Source organism: Schistocerca gregaria, chromosome 3, assembly GCF_023897955.1.
Source record: "Schistocerca gregaria isolate iqSchGreg1 chromosome 3, iqSchGreg1.2, whole genome shotgun sequence".
NCBI classification, from domain to species: Eukaryota; Metazoa; Arthropoda; class Insecta; order Orthoptera; family Acrididae; genus Schistocerca; species Schistocerca gregaria.
The window spans coordinates 356,945,803-356,964,084 of NC_064922.1; the positions used below are offsets into that span (position 1 = coordinate 356,945,803).

At 42.5% G+C, this 18,282-nt stretch overlaps 1 protein-coding gene across 1 annotated transcript in view; it reads right to left on the reverse strand.

The window, feature by feature from the left end:
• The window catches only part of LOC126354780 (sialin-like), a 118,139-nt gene that overhangs the window by 76,872 nt on the left and 22,985 nt on the right, over nucleotides 1–18,282 (reverse strand). The window contains exon 2 of the mRNA XM_050004677.1: nucleotides 8,202–8,413. Coding sequence (XP_049860634.1) covers nucleotides 8,202–8,413 — 212 coding nt within the window. The remainder of the gene's footprint in view (nucleotides 1–8,201; nucleotides 8,414–18,282) is intronic.

An 18,282-nucleotide genomic window follows, 5' to 3' on the forward strand; every position in this document is an offset into this window, starting at 1 on the left:
ACCAGGGTGACTGTCTTGCAGAAAACTATGGATCCATTGCCCCAAGAAGACTTCGACCTTTGGCCTTTAAGGACAACTGTTTGAGGCCGGTGACCAAGGAGGACATTGATCCTTTGGGAGTATGTGGCAATAATGTAACCTTGATCGACGATCGTTCGATGATCTAGCAATAATGCAGAGAGCGCATGGAGTGGTACATCACCGCTACTGTGGAATACGAATACTACAGATCGTTGTTTGTGTAACATAACTATTTGTTTTGTAATCTATTTTGTAGCTAACGTTGTCGGGTAAGCAAACTCGACTAAAATGTAGGCACATATCATGAGGGATGCAGCGCCTGTTAGGTACTGCGGCGGGGATACTGTGCATATTGATATTGTTAGTCCTGTTGTAAAGAAACGTAAAATTGCAGGCTGTGTTAACAAGCTGATCTTAGCTAATCACCCCAAGCGAGTTAGCGTTGAAAGCTGTTAGGAAGTAACTGATATGGTTTTTACGCACGGAAATGCAAATGGAAGCTATTTAGATATTGATATGAATGCTGGACTGTTTGTATGGTTAAGATAAACTGTGAAACTGCTTCCTAAATATAATGATCGCGTAAGAGAATTAACTGTACAGACTTCTCGTTAGGAAGAAGCAGAGTTTTCTTGCGTCGACAAAATTGCATTCAAGCAGTTATCGTTCAATATAGCATAAATGGGTGTTGTAAAATAGTAATATTGGAACTACAGCTACACCACAAGAAATGCAATCTTCCAATCCTGTTGTATTCAGACCTCGCCTTGCATTGAGCATATGGGCAAGTGGGCACATCAGCACTGTACGGTCGAACCTCGCTTTCCTTATGTCTACCTATCTCAGACGAAGCCTATTACATAGGAGAAGAAATGCAAAGGTACGTTGACTGTCAATAACTGGTTAATAGCACTCTCCAACCCCCCTCCCCCCCCCCCTTTCTGAGAAACCTGCTTCCCATGAGTCCGGGTGATACACCGTGTATTTGGCACTAGCTTAGTAAATCTTATCCTTGAACACCAGCGTCAGCCATTGTATGAAAGGTTGGTGTAAAGGGGTGATATTGTTTCATGGACAGGTAGTAGGATGAACTCAAAAATGTTATAGAAAACACCTATGCGTTACTCCACGGAAGGTTGGTAAGAAGGGGAGATCGTGTGTCACGACCAGCTGTGCACCTGATGTGACCACACTTGACTTACTATCGCAGGGGCAAGTAAAAATGTTGTGTAGGAAACACCTATCAGGACAGATTTTCTTCTTGACTACCTCTACATCTACATCTGTACTCCACAAACCACCTTGCGATTGTGAGGTAAAGGGCGAGTTGTGGCGCCCCAAATGTATTCTAAGTTCGGAGTTGGCGAGGCGCACGGGTCGCTGGTCCGCTCGGCATTCCGGGGCCCGTCAGCAACCGCGTGGTGCCGAACGTTAGCCGCAGCAAGAAGGGCAGCCCCAGCTCGTCGTCAAATGGCTCAAATGGCTCTGAGCACTATGCGACTTAACATCTGTGGTCATCAGTCGCCTAGAACTTAGAACTAACTAAACCTAACTAACCTAAGGACATCACACACATCCATGCCCGAGGCAGGATTCGAACCTGCGACCGTAGCAGTCGCGCGGTTCCAGACTGAGCGCCCAGAACCGCGAGACCACCGCGGCCGGCAGCTCGTCGTCCAGGCTGACCGCGTGGATGGGAATTCCAAGTTGACGCTGTGACGAGGACTGTGCTTTGTGTCGATGAAGGAGACGTCTATGCCAAGAGTGCCAAAGATGGCGGACTTTGTGAAACCATAATGGCAGATATTTCGCAGTTCATGTAGAAATTAATAGTAGTCACATGAATCATGATACCTCAAAAAGAAAGATGTACATTACCATTATTTGAGCGATGATTCTGATGGTGTAATCAGATTTTCAATATCTTTATTAGTTTAAAGTTTAGTATCTAACTCTAAATCATACAAATAACACCCAGCAACGAATTTACAAAGTCTAAACGGTTCATCCGATTCTGTCGATCGACGTGTCTTTAGAAAGCTATTAGTGTAAACCTAAATTGGTATGAATTACAGGCATGAAACCTGAACAGTACATGAGTTATTGGAGGTCAAAGTGACCGATTACTGTCGACCACATCAGGCCATTTACACGGGAAAGAGGTAGCAGCATGCTTATGAATATATTTTTTTCAGCCATGTCTTTGTTTACATCCGATATATACTATTCATGAAGAAATTGGTCAAATATTTACTGCGTCTTAGAAAGCACAGAGATATTAGGCTATTGGCTTGCTTTTCTTTCTATTCATTTGATATATCTTTATTTAATTTGTTTGTGTTTTTAATAATGAGTGTTAGAGCGTGTTTGTGGTCCAGCCATAGGAATATTCATTTAATTTCAAGTTATTTAAAAGTAAATCCAGTATTTCGTATGTGTTTCAATATATTTGTGAGTGTGCGTTGGCTTGGGGACGTGGCGTGGCAGCTCTAGCCAATCACAGCGCTCGTTACTATGGTATGCGACTAGCGAAGAATGGAGAGACAGTATGTACGTGGGGGAGGTGCATCGGGTCGCAGAGAGGACACCGGAAGTACTGGACAGGACGGTGCAGCGGACGGTCGCACAGGACACGGGGAGTGCCCGACGGGGTGGCGCGACCGACGGCCGCGGGAAAGACTTGTAGAGTGGAGCAGTTTTCTCATAGTCGCGGGACCTGTGCACTTGTGAGATTTCCGTCGCTTCTGCAGTGGAGACGTGGTATGCGTTTAGAAGTGAATATCTCGCGAGCTACGTTGTTGTTCATAACTAATTACGTGAAGTAGGAATCTATTGCTTCCCTGTTATTCAACTTATATTTTATTTAATTGCTGGACCATCGACACCAATAAGTGATACGCAGTACTAAACGACATTCTCAAAGGCACTTCTGGCGTCGTACTCATCATTTAACGTCGTTAAAAATAGTACCTGCAGATTTTATTTAATCGCATTCTTTCATTTATAGTTTTCTATGTTACATTCAAAATTCGCAATTGCCAAGTGATAGGAACCTTCGACCATTTGATTCATGTGTATATTTATATTGTATACTGTAGACTCAGCAGTATTTGACTTGTAATGGGGCAACCACTTATCCCACACCCTAGACAACGAAACGAGCAAAACCTTTAATATTTCAACTCTGAGTCACTGACACTTCCCGCTTTCCTTTCCAGTCGCGGAAGGTATGCGGAAAGAACGACCACCGGTCAGCCTCCATGTGGGTTCAAATCTAACTTCGTAGGATGAAGCAGTATATTTGTTGATTCTTCTAACCAATGAAATTTCAAGCAGATTAACACGATAACGAAAATGCATAATCCACACGTACTGTAAAAGTGGATGTACGAGTGTGTATGTGTGTTTCACATCTCCTCATAAACCACTGGACCTATTTCAACCAAACTTGGTACATATATCCCTTACTGTAAGGCAACAATCGCTGTGAGGGTAAGAATCACATACATATCGTAGTTCAGAAGAAAGTCATAAACGAGATGCGTGGAAAACTGCTGGATCATGCATGACGTTTAAATTTATTACTTTTTTGCTACTAAATATACTCGCAATGAATTTTACAGAAGTTATTCACATATGCCGATAAATACACCTATAATATTATGTCGTGGTTCCACACGTAGTTAAGGGTATATGACGCCATAAACAATAAGATACGTGAAAAAATGCCGCATCATGCATGGACTTTCAACTGCGAAGCGCAAACGGCTGTGGACGAGAATAGCCGTCTATAGCTCTATGAAGAGACGTCGCCAAAAGCACGTTTACAAAATCACGTTGGAAACACACGAAGAAGCTGCGCCCAGGGTACAGAAACTGTCCGGTAACATCTCACATCAACTCTGCTGTATAATTTCAAAGATGTTTTCACGAATACATGAAAGATATTTTTTCGATGTCATGCTACAAACGTTGTTTGTTTCTTGTTTTCGTTTCTAATAGAAAATTGACAAAATGAATACCAGGACAATGTCGGGTCGGTCAGCTAGTTGGTCTATATGGTGCATTCTAATCTCACCTATGTTAGCTATAAGATAGCTGAAATCTAGATCTGCAATAAAACTAGATTACTACATAACTTATTCCTCTAAATTGCCTATCTTGTTTTCCAAATTATTGTGCAGTCGCTGAGCACACCAGCTCTCTATGGAATCCAATCTGATATAAATAGTTTCTGGTTGCGAATGAATACAAACACTAACAAAACACTTTTTTTTACAGTTAGTTATTTTCTTAAATTATTACTTACGAACTGTTGAACTGATGATTGCTCAGTAAATTGAGAAAAAGTTTAAAATGTCTCAGATGTACCATATCTACTGCCTTCGGTTGTATTATCCTGTTCATCGTATTTTTCTTATTCGTGTTCTTCTTTGTTGCAGCCATCTTCTGTCTCCAAATCTTTCTTCGGTATATTTTCTGCATGCTGAACAGATTTATGCCGTTGTTCGATTGAAACGTTGTTCAATATCTTTTTCTGGGTGAATCGGATGTTGTTCGTTTTTCCTCACGACACACTCCTTGAATAGTTCTTAAACCAACGCCGCCATAACTTGCAGCACAAATAGCGTGTACATTAGTGAGGTATTTTCTTACAATGGTCGTTTTTTAGGTAACATATCACTACATTTCTTGATATCGTCGCTGTTGATTATGTCTACTTCTGCAAGTTTCTCGTAAGGAGTGAGTATGTAGGTGCAAACACTTCACTAGTGTGTTCTGCAAGATTATGGATTTCCTGTGGTTTCTTCAACCGCATTCTTTCTGCTGTCAGAGTGCGTCTTGTTGGAGTTATTTGCAAACCTAACTCCGCATGGCACAGGGAAAATGTCTCTTTCTTCAAGCTTTTCCATTTTAAGATTACACAAACCCTTCCAGTTAGGAAATAAATAGCACAAGCAATATCATCAAACAACCTTTTTACTTCGTGTCAAACTGCCGAAACTAATAACTATGTACGAAATGGTAATCGAGAAATTCGTGGAGCCGTATATATTGTCCCTTTCCTGACTTCAACTGAACGCTCCGAGTTGCCATTTTAGAACGCTGGAGAGAGAGAGCGCGCGCTACGCGAGACAAGGCGCAAGTGCGGCATCGTAGACACCTGCCAATGCGCTTCAGCAGAGCTATAGTGTGATAGTACCATTAGATAGTGTGGTAGTACCTGTATGATAGTATGAAACCAGAATTTCGTTGCAATAATTACACGTCTGTATTCTGAAATTCAAAATTATCTCCACTGCTAGTTACACTCCTGGAAATTGAAATAAGAACACCGTGAATTCATTGTCCCAGGAAGGGGAAACTTTATTGACACATTCTTGGGGTCAGATACATCACATGATCACACTGACAGAACCACAGCCACATAGACACAGGCAACAGAGCATGCACAATGTCGGCACTAGTACAGTGTATATCCACCTTTCGCAGCAATGCAGGCTGCTATTCTCCCATGGAGACGATCGTAGAGATGCTGGATGTAGTCCTGTGGAACGGCCTGCCATGCCATTTCCACCTGGCGCCTCAGTTGGACCAGCGTTCGTGCTGGACATACAGACCGCGTGAGACGACGCTTCATCCAGTCCCAAACATGCTCAATGGGGGACAGATCCGGAGATCTTGCTAGCCAGGGTAGTTGACTTACACCTTCTAGTGCACGTTGGGTGGCACGGGATACATGCAGACGTGCATTGTCCTGTTGGAACAGCAAGTTCCCTTGCCGGTCTAGGAATGGTAGAACGATGGGTTCGATGACGGTTTGGATGTACCGTGCACTATTCAGTGTCCCCTCGACGATCACCAGAGGTGTACGGCCAGTGTAGGAGATCGCTCCCCACACCATGATGCCGGATGTTGGCCCTGTGTGCCTCGGTCGTATGCAGTCCTGATTGTGGCGCTCACCTGCACGGCGCCAAACACGCATACGACCATCATTGGCACCAAGGCAGAAGCGACTCTCATCGCTGAAGACGACACGTCTCCATTCACGCCTGTCGCGACACCACTGGAGGCGGGCTGCACGATGTTGGGGCGTGAGCGGAAGACGGCCTAACGGTGTGCGGGACCGTAGCCCAGCTTCATGGAGATGGTTGCGAATGGTCCTCGCCGATACCCCAGGAGCAACAGTGTCCCTAATTTGCTGGGAAGTGGCGGTGCGGTCCCCTACGGCACTGCGTAGGATCCTACGGTCTTGGCATGCATCCGTGCGTCGCTGCGGTCCGGTCCCAGGTCGACGGGCACGTGCACATTCCGCCGACCACTGGCGACAACATCGATGTACTGTGGAGACCTCACGCCCCACGTTTTGAGCAATTCGGCGGTACGTCCACCTGGCCTCCCGCATGCCCACTATACACCCTCGCTCAAAGTCCGTCAACTGCACATACGGTTCACGTCCACGCTGTCGCGGCATGCTACCAGTCTTAAAGACTGCGATGGAGCTCCGTATGCCACGGCAAACTGGCTGACACTGACGGCGGCGCAGCACAAATGCTGCGCAGCTAGCGCCATTCGACGGCCAACACCGCGGTTCCTGGTGTGTCCGCTGTGCCGTGCGTGTGATCATTGCTTGTACAGCCCTCTCGCAGTGTCCGGAGCAAGTATGGTGGGTCTGACACACCGGTGTCAATGTGTTCTTTTTCTATTTCCAGGAGTGTATACATTTCTCCCACCTCTCCGGTAGGCTGTGAATGCAACACCAAAAAAAAACGGGTGTTCTTTTGAACCTAACCAGGCAGCGATCCATTTTCGTACATTTTGATACGAATTAAAACGTTTCTCAGCGAGAGCGTGTCCTAGTGATGCAAATAGATGATAATCGGACGGAGCCAAGTCTGGAGAATAAGCAGCGTACCCTAGCATTCCGCAGCTGAACTCCTCGATCGTTTCCCTGATCCGTTTTGCTATGTGTCATGGGACGTTATCATGGAGGAGCTGACTGTGCTGCCTTTTTCGATATTCCGGTCGTTTACCACGTAATGCTCGATTTAAATCGATCATTTGCTGTTGGTAACGATCGGTGTTAACGGCTTCACAAGGTTTTAACAGCTCGTAAAAGATGACACATGTCTGATCCACCAAACACAGAGCACTCTCTTCTTTCCAAAGCCATTGGTCTTGCAGTGGATGTCGATGATTTGTCTGGATACACCCATGATTTACAACGCTTTGAATTCTCAAAATATATCTATTTTTCATCACCTGTCACTATTCGATGGAGAAACGACTTCCTTTTGTATTTGGCGAGCATCATTTCACAAGTAATCTTTCGATTTCCTTGCTGTCTTTCATTCAGTTCATACGAAACCCATTTCCCCACTTTCTGCACCTTTCTCGTAGCTTTCGACCGAAGAGAAAAGGCTTTCTGTGTCACATCCAGTTGTTCCGCGAATTCCTGTTGAATTTGAGTGTCATCTTCATCCAATAAGGCCTGCGACTTGTAGTCTTAGTTTTCGATGGCTTCCTGCGCTCGTCGTTTCTCACGTCAAAATCACCACTTTTCAATTTTTTGAACCACTCGAAACACTGTGCTTCCCCAAGAGCATGTTCGCTGGAAGCTTCGACAAGCATTCGATGCGAATCTGCAGCAGTTTTCTTCAGACGATGACAGAAAACCAGTGCTGTCCGCAAATCGTAGTTTCTAGGCAAAAAACTCGACATGTTTATGAGTTTGAAACAGTTGTCAATGTATTGAACTTAGGTTACTATGTGTTGATATAAGTCGTCAGCCGTTGCAGGAAACAGATGGCGCTGCAGACGCGGTCTCAAGGGCCCTACACTGACGGATAGCGCCATCTATAGGGCAATTCCGGTTTCATGCCTCTACACCTGGTATATGTGTAGCAGCGCACAGAAGTGACCCGAGCCTACAAACAAACATCTCTGAAGACTTCTACGGAGCAATACGTCGCGCTATGTACATCGCTCACCGCATGAGGCTAAGAATGCGTCTACTCTGGACGCGGCCACACAAAGAACTGCCAGACGGTTCGGAAGACCCGAGACGACAGAAGAGAAGGTACATTTCAAAGAGAAAACAATGTACACAAATTACGTGCTAAACAATTAATATTAGCGTCCGTTGCTGGCCTCGTTTGGCCAAAAGAGCGTTGACTCACTTTGCGTCCGCTGGGGCCCTCGATCACCTGCTCTCCTGGACAGGCGTCCGGGTCGTGGAAGATGTCGCCACCGTCGACGACCCCTCTCTCCCGCAGCGCCGTCCCGTTGACCATGTCGACGATGGCTACGGAAATGTTGACGCGCGTCGTGTTGCAGATGGCCAGGCCGAGCGTGTTCAGCAGCAGCATCGTGTAGCGCGTCTTCCAGAAACCTACGGCACAGACCGTCCGGATTTTGGAACCATCCACTTTGACTGAAGTGAGGGACTGTTCTGCAGCATACCTTCAAGCTACTGTCATCGCTTTGCCTTTCATATAATCTTCTGCAGACTGCAATCGCCGACAATAATTACTTTAGAGTGTATTAATATGGTTATGAACATAATCCTCGGCAACGCGTTTCTGGAGTCAAGCTTCAATCATCTGGCTCTCTGTGTTAACCTTGTATAAACTTAAAAAAATTATGAAGTCGAAAAATAAAAAATAAAATAAAGTTATTCCAATATGAAGTCGTCGTCTTTAAAAAACAACAAGACCAGATCATCTGCTCCATTTACCCATACTACCGCCCAATCTCCAAGTATTTCCAAGTATTTGTGTAGTGAAAAAACACCAGTCATGACAGCTACAAGTTCCATCAGTTGCCTTACCATGCACCAGGTAGTTGTACATAAAGTCCAGGAACACTTTCAATTATTTATTGCACAAGAATCAAACACTGTACAGATATCATACATATGTCATTTTGAAGAGAAACTCTGAAAGCTTTTTCGTGTGTACCGCCTCAGCATAGTTTGGTAATTTGCCGATAGTTAGCGCTAGTTGCAAACATGGCGAGTTCAGGTGTGGAGCGAGCTTTCTGCGTGTTGGAGTTCGGCAAAAATAAGTGTGCTACAATTGTTCAACAGTTGTTTAGAACCAAGTACAGTAAGAAGCCACCGACAAGGAAGGCCATTTACCACTGGCGCAACAAATTCGTTAGGATGGGTTGCTTGTGCACGGCAAAGAGAAGCGGACGCTCCAGTGTAAGTGAAGTGAATGTGGAGCGCATACAAGGGACATTCATAAAGTGTCCAAAGAAATCGGTGTGTCGGGCATATCGAATGTTTTTTTAAAAAAAGAAGACCTTTCAGAGTTTCTCTTCAAAATGCAGTATGTGTGACATCTGTACAATGTTTAGTTCTGGTGCAATAAATCATTGAAAGTATTCTCAGACATTATGTACACCCTGTATACTCACCTTCAATAGTCTACACGGAGCCACCAGCTGTTCTATAGCGTACCAAAGATGTTACAACGGTCATGGAGAGACAATATACTGAAAGGCGTTTACTGGAGTACTTAAATGTGGCACCCTGGTGTTGTAATGATACTATGTAAACTAAAACGAAACTATTATATTGTAAACGATGTATGTCTCTGATAGACTCTAAAAAGCGGATCGCTGACTTTGCACGACCGCAGAGCAAACATACTTCTTCTGGTCTGCGATAGCAGTGTTGGAGTAAGAGAGCGCTTAGCGCACAGCGGTGAGTGAAAGAGGATGTAGTAGGCACTTTTCGTGGTGTGTTCGCTAAAGCAATCAAGTGTTAGTGTATAATGTAGGTATTTTCTCATGCCAATATTTTGTGTTACACTGCACGTAAAATAGGTAGTTAAAATGATGAGTGATTATATAATGGAATGTAAAGTGAAATTCTGAAACGTAAATTTAATTGTGACAAGAAGGGATTACTGGACTGATATTACGAAGAAGCTTTATGAGTACATGTATTTTTGGAAATATAAATGTGGAACAGAAGTCTTCTCGCAGTTAAGATAAATAAGTTAATTTTTTTAATACTTTCCTTTTGTCAGTGCGTTAGAGTAAACGAGTTGGCTGATAATTGCCACAGTGAGTTCTATGTTGAGTAACCCCAGAACTTACGTTAACAGATTTGATGTATATGCTAGTTAGATATTTCCCTTTTGTAATGGTTATAAAATTTGTTAATACGGATTTACATAATTTGATAATTTGTGTTTATGCTTTTTTAGTGGTGTTAGATAATACTTGCTATACAAATCATCAGTAAAGAATTTTTCTGAGCAATGTAATTTCAGTTGTCAGATGTTTCAAAAGTCAAACTTAGCTTCGAATACAATTTCACTAGCAAAAAAGTCAGTGTTAGTAATTCATCCAAATTACTACCCGCTCCCTGCCCAGGTCACATGTTTTTTTAAAGACAATGAATTTTTCTTAAATGTTTTCATTGATCAGCCTTAAGAATTTCATGTATATTTCAAAGTATTATGGCCAGCATTGCACACCGCTTCTTCTTCATGAGAGACCACAATAAATCGCGATCCTACGTTGCTGCTTTAGAGCTAAGACACTTTTATTTATTTGTTATGTGCACAGGGACCAAAGTTATCAGTTCTGAACAGGGCCAGGGGATTCGTACCTAAGGAGATGAATGTATTTTGCAGTGACTGTATTTGTTTATGGTATTGGGAGTTGCATTGGTCAATCAGTTCGTACAAAGTTTTTGCTAACAACAACACAGAGTAAGCACATCATTTGCAGTTACAACACGCCACCCGATAACTCCAGTTTTGTATGCGTTTCCAGTTCAGGCATTCATTTAAGTATTTCAATAGCTTACAAAGAACGTCACAATAAAAAATGGTTCAAATGGCTCTGAGCACTATGGGACTCAACATCTTAAGTCATAAGTCCCCTAGAACTTAGAACTACTTAAACCTAACTAACCTAAGGACATCACACACACCCATGCCCGAGGCAGGATTCGAACCTGCGACCGTAGCAGCCCCGCGTTTCCGGGCTGTAGCGCCAGAACCGCACGGTCACCGCGGCCGGCGAACGTCACAGTACCAACAGTTATCTATGCAAAACCATCCACATTTACCGTACTAACGCTAACCTTAAAAATGATCCAAAAAGAACATTAAAGAAAGCATTATCACTATCATCAGTTTGTACATTAAGGGAACCAATAATAGAGGGGCATTATCCTATCAAGTCCATATTAATTTTACACCAAACGATTGTCCCATACGTGAGACAGCTACTGAAAGTAGAGCGATGATATTTCTACCAGACATTAAGTACCTACAATGAATTATGTTGAACCAAAAAAAACGTTTTTAAGTTGCTTTAAAAATGTAGAAAACGAAAGAAACCCGAATTTTGACACATTTTTCTTCATTTACGTTTTTATTTAGAAGAAAATAATACAAAATTTCAAATTATTTGAAGTTCCACAGTTGAAAATGGTCAATATCTAGATGCATACAAAATTACAATGAATTACCTTGACTAGGTCATCAAAAAAAGGGACTTTTCTATTAAAAGAAAAGTGCTATCTGGGAAATCGCTTTTAAAGAAAATGAGGTTAGTCTGAAGACTTACAGATGATTAAAAACATCATGTTGCATATGTTTTGCATGCCTCTAGTGCGTTCTCCAGCTTTGTTTCGCAACATATAGCTAACTGACTTGCAGTTTTTGCCATTACTCTCACAGATATTTCAGCATCTTGCACTCTACAGTTATCACAATGGCGATGACCTCACACATTATTTTCTACAGAAATAATACCTAATTTTTGCAATACCCAACATCGGCAATATTTCCGCAGTTGTATGTGAGAACAGCATCATGGACTCCTATTTTTAATGTCTGCTTACCTACAAACAAAATTTTTGATAAACGATTCCAAATCAAGCTTTTGAAACACTCATTTTGATTTTGTACTCGCCCACTGAAATTCTTCTTCAGCAACTCAGACCTTGCCAAATCTCTAAATATGGGTTTTATATAACCAAGTACACCTGCTAGAAGACTGTGCTTAGGCGAATGAGATTCTCCTGTCACTTTTTCCCTCATAAACTTGCGCCATGATGTATCATCCTGTAGGCAGAGAGCGTGACAAGGACTTTCATCCACACAAGTTTTAAAACTAAGCTGCCCAAAAAAATTCTGAATATGTTTCAAAAGAGTCTATAATTTTGATCGACAATATATTTATGTCTATGTTACTGGGACTAAGTGATGTCAGTTCATTGTCTGAGACACTAACAATTGCTTATCCTCTCTCTATCAGGAACCTTCTTCTAGCTTTCTTGACTGATTTATTACCTTCAATAACCATAGCTGCTGTAATCACATGATAATCGCCAATTCCCATCTCTATTCTGATGACCTAGATAAGGTATGGCCTGTCTGTAGCTACAAGGTTTAAGATATTTCCACTGTGTATGGGCTACCGAACTAGCTGGTCAATACCGTTTTCATAAAACTGTTCACAAGTACCTCGTTAGACTTTCTGTACCCCCCTCCCCCACAGTGAATCCACAGGCGTCCCAGTCTGTACTCAACGTTCGCCTCCAACGTGCCTCTATGAATCTCTGACAATGGTTGTGGAGTTGAGTAACTACGTGTTCAATCGTGCATTAATTGTGTAGAGAATCTATGTATAGGCATGTGCAATAAACGATTTGTAAATCTTGGTTACTTGGCGCCTAAATGCTGGCAAGTGCACCACACTCTCATGGAGGTCAGTCGCAAAATAAGTTACGATGTTCACTATCCACCAAGTCCGTGTAGATTCACATAGACCTCTTCCGAATGATGATCAACAAGTGGCAACGACCTAATGGCTTGCATAGAGACTAAAAGTAGAGTTCTGTTCTTTCTAGACACAGCCAGTGCTATAGGAATAACCATTCTAGTAAATCGACTATGGATGGAACTATGATATCAAGGACATACTGCTCTTCCCGGTGCCAGCTCTGCTATTGCTGCATGGAAGAATGACAGCAAATTCCACAATATGTATACCATTAAGTATATCACACCATTACACCCTATCATGCAATATAAGCAGGTTCTGTGGGCAGACTCAAGTGCTACATGTATGTTCGTTAATAGTGTGGGATGAGTGGACCATGGCACACAAGTAGGCAGGCATTTCACTCAACAGAATGCTGCGAGATCCCTGTAGTAACAATACTGTCATGGGTGGCACATTGTTACTAACATATGTGGACTTCCACCAGAAGCTGCCTGTGATCTCCAGGGCAGCACCTGCAGATGTGACAGTTGGCTGCTTAAAATATTCCGCATTGTGGACACACTGTCATTATAGATAAGCATGAGAGTGGACCAATGAGACAACTCTGCACACGTCTTAGCATTTGGTGAAGGACCTCTACCTAGCTACCCTGAGGGAAGGTGACAGTATCATCTGAGCTATGTAATGTTGTATCAACACCCACTGAGCTCATACCCTGTGTGTATCCTGATACATTTTCCAGTTACCAGAATGTGGCTTGGTTGTGTGTGAAGGCCATGCTTGCTCTCAGGAATAACATGGTGTAAGTAGGCTGTTTAGGTTTTTTATATTGGTAACGCCATGTAGCGCTCTGTATGAAAATCACTGGCTGTGCTGTGTGCAGTCTGTGGCTGGTTTGCATTGTTGTAATACTCGCCATTGTAGTGTTGGGCAGCTGGATGTTAACAGAGCTTAGTGTTGCGCAGTCGGAGGTGAGCCGCCAGCAGTGGTGGATGTGGGGAGAGAGATGGCGGAGTTTTGAAATTTGTAAGACTGGATGTCATGAACTGCTATATACATTATGACTTTTGAACACTTTCTTTTTGCTGCACATTGGCTCATATTAGTTGTAATATGGCAATTTCTCTGATAATTTAGATTTACTGTTGCTTTCTTTGCCAATTTGCATTTTTTTTGTCCTTGCTGTTTGTGTTAATTTGTTATGTGCTGCTGCATTGCCTCGTCCCTTGGTATATATATCTGAGCTCAGTAGATTTAAGTTAGCTTAAGAGGGGGTAGACTATATAAGAGAATGAGTTGCGATGAATTGGAAGAAATGCATTAAGAAGTTATATGAAAAAACTACATAAAGCAGGTATAGGTAGGATTTTCTTGGAAATAAATGATGAGGTAAGATACTGGACAATAAATAATGAGGCAAGAAATATGTGAACATATAAATACAGAAAGTATGCTTGGATATGATTTTTTTTGGTGGAAACGAATGTTGAAATAAGACGAAATATCTATGGAATGAAGTTTTGGGTTGGACTGCAGTACCAAATGTTACACTGAAAACAAACCCTGTCCTGTATTTTTGTGTTATTACACTATGTAAATTTGTGTTTTTGCTGTCTGTATGTGGTTAGTTAATAATATTTATGTTGTAGAATTTTTCTGAGAATATGTTATTTACCTTGTAAAGATGTTTAGACATTATTTATTCTGTTGTGTTTTAATGCTCATGTGTGAAGTTGATGTTTCAAAAGTTATTCTGATCTTTTATGTGTTTACTTATGTCATAATTCCTGTAACACTGATGTATATGTTAGTTCGATTCTTTTGTAAAGCCTGTACTACAAATGTTATCTGTATTGTTATGTTCTTTAATGATGTATTTTGTACCTTTGTAATTGTATTCTTATGTTGTGAATTTACAATTGTATAGACACCAGTTCTTCGAATTAAGTTACATTTCACTGCACACGTTTCTGTTGGTCATACTATATGCACAATATGTGAGAAGTTGGGACTGTTAGTGTTTGCATGTGTGTTAATAATTCAGCAAGGGACTGGATAACAGCATTGCTGGTTGTAAAGATATTTCAAAAAAAAAAAATTTGTGAGTGCACAAGTGGTGGTCCATGGACTTGCTATATTGTCCGCAAAACTGTTCGATGGTGATTGTGCACCTGCACAGTCGCAACAGATGGCTGTTGGCTGTCTCTACAACGACTGCAATGGGTCTGCACCTTTGATGACCCACCAATACCATTATTTCTACAAGGACTGCTGTTGGTCTGCACCTCTGGTGGCCCACCAGTACCGTAATCTCTGCCAGGACTACAGTGGGTCTGCTCTCTGATGACCTACCTACCAATATTCTTCAAAACTTCGGCTGACTCTGCTGTGGGTTTGCTCTGTTGTGGCCCATTACCTGTCTGCATGCCAAGAGTCAGCACTGTCTTTTCCGTTGGGAGGACAACACTACTTCTTCAAGACTGCTTAGAAATCCACTACTTCCGAGTGCATTTTCTTTTATTGCTCAGTCTTTGAGAAAAATACTGCTATTTTACTGTGATGAATGATCAGGACTGTCTTTATGAACGGTGAGAAAATTTTAGCTTTTGTATCAATAAGTGTGTGCATTTGATTTCTTTGTTATTGTAATCATAATAATGAAAAAAATAATTCAAATCTGTATTGGCCAGTGCCCAAAACAATTTTTAAATTTTTTTGTGGGGAGCATGGGGGCTATGTAAGTAGGCTGTTTAGGTTTTTTATATTGGTAACGCCACGTAGCGCTCTGTATGAAAATCACTGGCTGTGCTGTGTGCAGTCTGTGGCTAGTTTGCATTGTTGTCTGCATTGTAGTGTTGGGCAGCTGGATGTTAACAGCGCATAGCGTTGCGCAGTTGGTGGTGAGCCGCCAGCAGTGGTGGATGTGGGGAGAGAGATGGCGGAGTTTTGAAATTTGTAAGACTGGATGTCATGAACTGCTATATACATTATGACTTTTGAACACTATTAAGGTAAATACATTGTTTGTTCTCTATCAAAATCTTTCATTTACTAACTATGCCTATCAGTAGTTAGTGCCTTCAGTACTTCGAATCTTTTAGTTAGCTGGCAGCAGTGGCGCTCGCTGTATTGCAGTAGTTCCAGTAACGAAGATTTTTGTGAGGTAAGTGATTTGTGAAACGTATAGGTTAATGTTAGTCAGGGCCATTCTTTTGTAGAGATTTCTGAAAGTCAGATTGCGTTGCGCTAAAAAAAAATATTGTGTGTCAGTTTAAGCACAGTCTTGTATAATTGTTCAAAGGGGACGTTTCAATGGTATCTTTGATAAATAGTGAAAACATGGACATGCTAATTGCTGGTGTAACTTGTTACATGTCTGTCAACACTGAGGTCGATGATGACAATATGGTACTTTTCGTGATTGAATTCATGTAGGCTCTGACATCAGCTGGCATGACACCTTACCATTTGATGCTGAAAACATGAGCATGAATTATGTTACTGTGAAATGTGAATGGACCCAACCTGTGCAGTAGAACACAACTGTGCATGACAAAGATGTTACCTAATGAGATTGAAACAACCATTATAACAGGTGGGTGTACCAGTGATCAGTACGCCTACCATGCATACCTGTAACATCATAGGACATCCTGTCACCATTTCATAGGCTGCAGATCACAGCACAATTGATATTCACCATAAAAAAAGCACAGATGCAGAGAATGGAGATATGCCGCATCAACCTTATGACATCGTGTTTTGCACATGTCCAGGTGTATATGGCATGTAGTAGAGTGATTTCATCCAACAATTTATCCATAATGTACCTAGCAATAGTACACCTAATATTGTTTCCTACATAATATGGTACTATCAGGAATTAATGTATCCTGATAAACTATCCACTTTGTTTGCATTTTGCACCTACAGTTCAGTTGCTGTTGGTTGGTGGAGTTTGGGGTATGAGGACAGCTGAGCTGGAGCACCATCACACAAGTGGAGCTCATTTATTCATTGGTGGAGGAAATTAACAGACAGGGAACCGAAGAGGTGAGGAGGAGATGGACCACATCATGTAGACATTATATGTAGTACACAAGTACACAGGTGAAACTGTCAGGAAGGGACTACCGACATGGCGGGTTTTTAACGCTCCAACTATAATATTTATGTGTGTTTTAAGCCCCTGTCGTGCAGCTGCAGAGTACACCAAGTGTGTTGTTTGGGAATAGTATCAACCTGCCTTATCGAATGCTCTGCAGGGCAACCTACATGTCAGGAGCATGAAATGGTTTACCAGCCTCCAAAGCATAGCCTGCTCAGCACAATGTTGTGTTGGAGTAGCCTCAGCCTGCTTTATCAGTCTTTATTGCAGCCTACACATCATAGGAAAAAAGAGAAACTCAAGTCCTTCACATATAGACTATGCTGAAAGAGAGAGTTGTTGAGGGAGAAGTATCAGTCTAGAGAGAGAGGGGGAGGGGGGGAAGGAGATGAAACAAGAGATGTGCACATTGTATGTGAAAATTCATGTACACAGGGAAACCCATGGGAAATTTCACAAGTATTAGAGTTTATAACTTATCTGCAATAGCAGTGCAGATGTAGGCAAAAACGCGCTTTTCTTTCCCCAGACGGACAGGCTACCATCCATGACAGGCACACATGTGGAAACAATATTCATCTCCCTTAGCAAACTGCTTGGTAGGTAGTCTACACACCAGGGATGACGAACAGTCTTCAGCTACTCTGAAAGACAGACATGTTGTTTTAATGTAGTAGCAGACTGCTTTATCGACTTGCTTTGAATGGCAGCTACATGTCAGGCAAAAAATGATTTGTCAACCCCTGTTGGCTAGGCTACCCCATACAACATGCAAGTTGTGAGAGTGTTACTGGCCTGCTTTACTGACCTGTTTCGCAATGGCTGCACCCCTGGACAGGCATGGCTGAGGGAACATCGCCACAGATAGAGGAGGGTGCACGAAAGGTTTGGGTAGCGAGTGAGGGGGCAGTAGACAATGGAAAGAGGTGGGAAGGAGGAGGGATAGAGAGAGGGGAAGGAGGAGATGGATAGGGTAGAAGGAGATGGGTAGGGAGAGAGGAAGACAACATATATAGGGAGAGATGGGCAGGAGGAAATAGAAAAATAGGAGAGAGCAGGAGATGGACACAGATGGGGAGAAAAAGATGAACAGAAAGAGTTGAGGAAGCAGGGGATCCAGGAGCAAGTTGGAAGGTGCCAAAGAGTAATGGACAAATGTAGAATGGAGAGGACGAGGAAGTAATGAACAGTGAGAGGGGGAGCAGAAGATGGTCAGAAAGAGTGGGACGAGTTGTGGTTGTAGAGAGAAGGCACAGGAGATAGACAAAGCGAGGGAGAATATGGAGAGCGGGAAAATAAGGAGGAAGAGATGGAACGATAGTGGGGGGATGGTAAGGTGGATGGAGAGGCAGGGGAGGAAGAAGTAGATAAAGGAGGAAGAGAAATGGACAGAGAGG